This window comes from Triticum urartu, chromosome 7A (assembly GCF_056163025.1).
Source record: "Triticum urartu cultivar PI428250 chromosome 7A, HENAU_Tu73, whole genome shotgun sequence".
NCBI classification, from domain to species: Eukaryota; Viridiplantae; Streptophyta; class Magnoliopsida; order Poales; family Poaceae; genus Triticum; species Triticum urartu.
In genome coordinates this window covers 100,540,406-100,546,150 of record NC_141879.1, presented here as the reverse complement: position 1 = coordinate 100,546,150, position 5,745 = coordinate 100,540,406, and the positions used below count along the sequence as shown (strand labels likewise).

The 5,745-nt window shown below is 45.2% G+C and overlaps 1 protein-coding gene across 1 annotated transcript; it reads left to right on the top strand.

The window, feature by feature from the left end:
- Positions 1-770: 770 nt before the first annotated feature.
- Positions 771-4,790, top strand: LOC125518418 (uncharacterized). Its single transcript, XM_048683267.2, has 13 exons — positions 771-939; positions 1,060-1,136; positions 1,226-1,306; positions 1,371-1,502; positions 1,593-1,679; positions 1,807-1,860; positions 2,151-2,241; positions 2,334-2,404; positions 2,491-2,560; positions 2,707-2,759; positions 2,844-2,937; positions 3,157-3,254; positions 4,317-4,790. The coding sequence occupies exons 1-13, from the start codon at positions 870-872 to the stop codon at positions 4,401-4,403; spliced, it is 1,065 nt and encodes a 354-aa protein (XP_048539224.1). The 5' UTR covers positions 771-869; the 3' UTR covers positions 4,404-4,790.
- Positions 4,791-5,745: the final 955 nt, after the last annotated feature.

Below are 5,745 nucleotides of genomic sequence, written 5' to 3'. Positions count from 1 at the left end.
GGATTCATCTCCCCTCTAAATGTCGCTCCGGCAGCCCGTTGCAGGGAAGGGGAATCCCGATGCCTTCGCTCTGGTAAATAGTTTAGATTAGGTCTTTCTAGTCATCACAGGTGCTTCGTTGGGGCGGATGGCGGCGCTTCAATTTTTCTTCAGGGCCCCAATCCTTCTTAAGTTCATCCGTCTGGACATAGTCGATGGAGGTCCGGCGCAGATTTCTGTCGTCTCCTTGAAGCGGGTTTCTCGTCATGTGGCGAGATTTGGTGTCATGTATTTCAGATCTATGTAGGGGTTCAAGAACGACGACTGCGGCTACAAGACGTTGGTTAGGACACGTGCACCAAGACTTTATAGTTGGCATTAACAAAGGTCAAGCCAGCTCCGGTAGAGAAGCGGCGATAGGTAGCGCGTCGGCGGCTCGTTCTGAGTGCAGTAGTGTTCGTTCCGTGGTCTCGGAATTTCAATGTAATTTTATTATGCTCGATATGTTTTTCTAGTGAATTTTAATAGGTCTGATCCTTCAAAAGAAAAGCTCTTAATGTGAGAGGGAAGATGGGACAGGGATAGCGATTTGAGCGATCGTTTTTTATGTGGCACGCGACACACGCGATAGCGACCAAACTGCATGGAACTTAAAAAAAAGGTCAAATTTCTGCATGCAATGCGCGGGGCCAGAGATTCGTCGTCGTTGTCGAGACAGCGAGACGTGAGACGTGGCCACACGCACGTGACGAGAGTACGCGGCCGCTTGAAGAAACTACTACTCCTACTAGTAGGGATGGGGCTCGGCTCGGCTGCCACTCCAGTTCCCGGTGCATCAAGCTCCAGTTCCAGCGGCTTCCACACCGACGCCACCGCCCACCGGAGCCCCAATGGCCGCCGCCGGAGACCTCAGGTCGGAGTACCTCCAGGTCCTGCTCAGCCGCCGCCGCGAACCCCAAGGTCAGCCAGCCCCCCCCCCCCCCCCCCCCCCCCCCTCCGTACGTGTCTCCTTCTGTCTCCCGCGCGCGGAGCTTGAGTCGATCAGTGGCTTGTTCTGAATCTGCTCCATCGTCGCGCCAGTGCCTCTGTCCGTGGAGCAAGGGACTCCGGTGACGAAGCCGCTGTTCCAGGGCGACTGGCCTCTGGGGCCCAGAGAGGTCAGGATCCGTTCCGATTTGAAGAGCGATGCGCTTGCTGTGTGTGTGTCAATGTCAGCTCAACCGTGTCTCTCGTGAACTTTTCCCAGGCCATGGAGTCGTGCCCGAGGAAGGAGGTGGAGGACTTCCACGAGAAGCTGGTCGAGGAGAATTTCTTCCTGATTACGGAGGTATACTTACCAACAGATTGATGCTATTACATACATGTGCTTCACTTGGCTCTTCAACGAACAGTCAGGTGAGCAGGGGCGTGTACCTGTACTTCTGCTGAAACTCAACGACAGTACTGCTCCCGAAAGGAAGCCGGTTGTTGTGATACTGCACAGCTCTTACAAATGCAAGGAATGGGTGCGTCCACTGCTAGAGGTAGAATTGCTTCTCATTTCAACCATACGTACATTACATCAGCTTTTAACACTGCTAGTTATTGGCTCCTAAACTTGTTGACATTTGCAGGCATATGCCTCCAGGGGTTATATTGCTGTTTCCATCGATTCTCGCTATCATGGTGAAAGGGCCAGCCACAAGAATACTTACACCGATGTAATCTACTTATTACTTCCTTTCTTCTCCTACCAATTCCATGAAATGTTCGACAATTAATTATGGTATCCATAGATTTCAACTGACCCAACCATCCCTACTGGCTACTTTCATGGTTTGAACACAGGCACTGAAAGCAGCTTGGAGGAATGGGGACACGATGCCTTTTATTTTTGACACGGTACCATATGTTATTTCAACTTGTTACTGTTAATCTTTTGCTCCTTCTTAACAAGTCGATGGTTATTTGTACGAAAAAATGTCAAGCCGAATATATACAGGATGTGGTTCTACTCTTAAACTAATCTGATTGGTAAGCCACTGGTGTTGGTGTTAGACCGGCTGGATTAGCGCCTCAGCTGGATTTTGGGTTTCTGTGTGATTGTCTTCTACCATATGACCTGATTTATAGTACTTCAAAATATGATTGGCCTTTCGATTTTTACCATACTCAGCAAGTAATATGTGCAGGCATGGGACTTGATAAAGCTTGCAGATCATCTTAGTGCAAGGAAGGATGTCGATCCCTCAAGGATTGGGATTACTGGTGAATCACTCGGAGGTATTATTATCATGGTTGCATCATGATACTAGAATTAATGCATAGGTTTCACTTTTAGAAATTTTACATTTTTTATTTGGAGCTGAATACAGGAATGCATTCATGGTTTGGTGCTTTCGTGGATACACGGTACAGTGTTGTTGTTCCGATAGTTGGTTTTCAGGTACACACAGCAGCATGTTATTTATGTTTTGTCGATGATTTTGTGATTTGTTCCATGTAAAGCTAATCTCTTTGTGGTGACTACAGGGATTTCGGTGGGCAATAGACAATAACATGTGGGAAGCCAGAGTTAACAGCATCAGGCCTGTATTTGAAGGTGAGATACCATGCATGATGCATCCTCTTTTAAGTTTATGCTCACACCATTGAAAAAATATATATCACAACTGAAATATAGCATATCAGTTCAGAACATTTACATGTAAATATCCATGTCGTTTTATTCTTTTTTCTTTCCTGTAGAGGCAGCAACTGATTTAGGGAAGAGTGAAATAGATTCGGAGGTTGTGGAGAAGGTGACTATCTGATTTATCTGGCCTTTATTTCTGATTATTCATGTAGAAAAGTTTCATGATCATGTGTTGACATATTTTTACCAGGTTTGGGACAGGATAGCACCTGGGCTTGCTTCACGGTTTGATGCACCTTACTCGGTTCCCCTGATTGCACCACGTCCGCTCCTCCTCCTAAATGGTAAAACTGTGAAGCATATATTCCGTATTGAGTGCTTCTGTTTTGTCCAATACTTGTTCATAACCCCACATATAGAACTGTCTCTCACTCTTCAGTATATATTTTAGTTTTATTGTTGAGCCAGAACTGTTGTTGGCCCTTCGTTAATTTTTATTCATTTATTTTGCTAATTGAACATGTTTCCTGCTTCTGGTGCTTCATTTACCAATTATGATGCAGGCGCTGAAGACCCTTGTTGCCCTATCGCTGGTCTACAAGAGCCTGCTTCCAGAGTTGCTGAAGCTTATGAAAAAGCTGGTTCTGCGGAGAAGTTCAAGGTAACATGCAAACTACTACAACCTCCGTCCGGAATTACTTGTCACTCTGACAAGTAATTCCAGACGGAGGGAGTATTTTCTTATCACGATGAAGATGAGACTTTCTTTCAAAATTGTACGGGCTTGGTTAGAGTGTTTTTCAGAGCTCGAGCTCCATGGTACCCCTGTGAACAGTAAAATCGAAAATAATTAGTAAAAAAAATCTGAAACTTCGTGTGATTTATTATGACCAAATGTTGCAGCTGCTTGCAAAGTTTTGTGTCCAAATAACATTCTAGGAGCTCATACAGAAAACAACAATTTGTGCTCAAACTTGTGTGCACTGTTGAGCAGAACTTTTTTTGTTAGCCCGTCGGATGTCATATGGACCCCAAATTTTGCAAGCATCTAAGACATTTGGACATAAATAATGTCACAAAATTTCAGATTTTTTTATTTTTATTTTACTATTCACCGGGTGCCATGGAACCCGTTTATACTTTATACTTGTATTAATCTTTTCGGGTTAAATGGCTAATCCTGCTGATAGTAATAATTATTATTAGTACTATGAACCCCTTTGTTCTAGAATTCTTGTCGAGGTTTTAGTTCAAATTTGAAATAAAACCACGACAAGAATTCGTTCCATAATTCTTGTCCTGGTTTAGCTCAAATTATGGAATTATGGAACGGTGGGAGTATAAATTTGTAAAGTTTTTGTTTAAGGTATTCTCTCCTGTAGAGTTAAAGCTATAGATCAATATGGGCAGTGCTAAGATGGAGTAATCATAGTACAAGCACAGAAAAAATGAGACTCTGTTCCTACAATGTAAAAGAGCCAGATATTTTAGAATACAAACTTTGTCCAGGAAATTTAGATCTTATACTGGGTCAAAGGCTTTTTCCTTTGTGCTTTTTTTCACTTCATTCCATTGATGATTTGTGTCCTCTTCCGTGGCAAATACGTGATTGTGTTGACTGTTGACTATTGACCTAGGATGACAGGGAGCTGTGATCCTGGTAAAACACAGGGTGCCTCTTGGATTGCTAACGCCATTTTTTGATCTGCTGTATGCTGTTCAGTTCATCGTGGAGCCGGGAGTTGAACATATGTTAACGGCGAACATGGTGAAGGAAGCGAGCGAATGGTTCGACCGATTCCTGCAGTAGCTCGGGGTTCGGGATGCTTCATGGAGTGCACGGCCTCAATAAATTGTCCTCACTTTCGGATCACTGTCGTTGTTGAATAAATCCCTTCGCCGTGATGGTGCGTGCGCGGCGAGTTCGCCTAGACCACGGTGACCGCGCTCGGCACTCGTTGGATCGTGGGATGGCGCGGTCCGCAAGGAGGCCGGGTACTGCGCGATCTCGTGGCCATTTTTCTGTCGTTGCTACTAATAACAAGAGGAGTGCAGTGAAAAGCCGTGAGGTTTTACGCAGCACAAATTCTGTGTGCTCCACAGACTTGATTTGTTCCATCATTATCTAGCTAATCGCTACGCTATATTTCTCCATTTGAAACGACACAGCATATGTGAGCAGTTTTTTTATCATGCACCATCATGTTTCCTGGGGAGCTCTGCATATACTGAACTGTATTTACCATTGTTCAAGAAAATCGTTGACTCGTAACTGCCCAGTTAGTGGCGACACTCCAACCTGACAGTGCCCCCCCCCCCCCTCCCCCCCGTGATGAGGACATCTCTGCCACAATTGCACCCACCGCGACATCAGTTATTCCATCTGGACCTATGACTAGAGCACGAGCGAGACAGATAAATGACCAGGTACTATCGCTCCTTTGTACATATGATTTAACTAATGAGAATATTATATTACACTCATGTTTGGATTTACTTGTACTCAGGAACGAAGGTGTTGGAGAGATAAGGAGGAAAAGCCGCATGCAGATGGAAGATGAAAAATGTTGCACGTTGATTCCACAAGCAGCAACACTATTGACATGCAAGAAGGTACCTAGCCACGTACGTGCTGAAGTGCAAAAGGAGGAGAAGGAGTATTAGGCTTCCTGGACCGGAGAAGGCCACGTCCGCGTGCAGCCCACACCGTCAACAGCTAAACAAGGAAATAAACTACATGTGGGCCGGCTCATGATTCTGATTTCTTTCAAGTCGTAGCCGACCAGGATTCGTCTACGCGCAGGCGGCCGTACTCTAATAAATAGTTAGCTACTGTTAGGTTTAGATCTCGGGTTTTATTGTATTGTCTAGCCATCGCTACAATTCGCATCTACGAGACGTGTAGGACTACCGCCTTGTCAGATCCACAGTGGAACCCCAACTTTTCATCTAGTTCGTGTGCTCAGTTTATTATCCGCAATTTCAGTTGCAATTCACCTTTGTTCTTGCCGGTTCTTCGGTTGCTTGCAGGAACTTGAACCTCGTTGTTCAGGTTGATCGTGCCTACGGCAAGGTCAATAACCATCGGAGATTGGTTTAGCGATTGTCGAGGCATATCGTCGGGTACGGTATAGCCGGATCGTCAAGGTCAA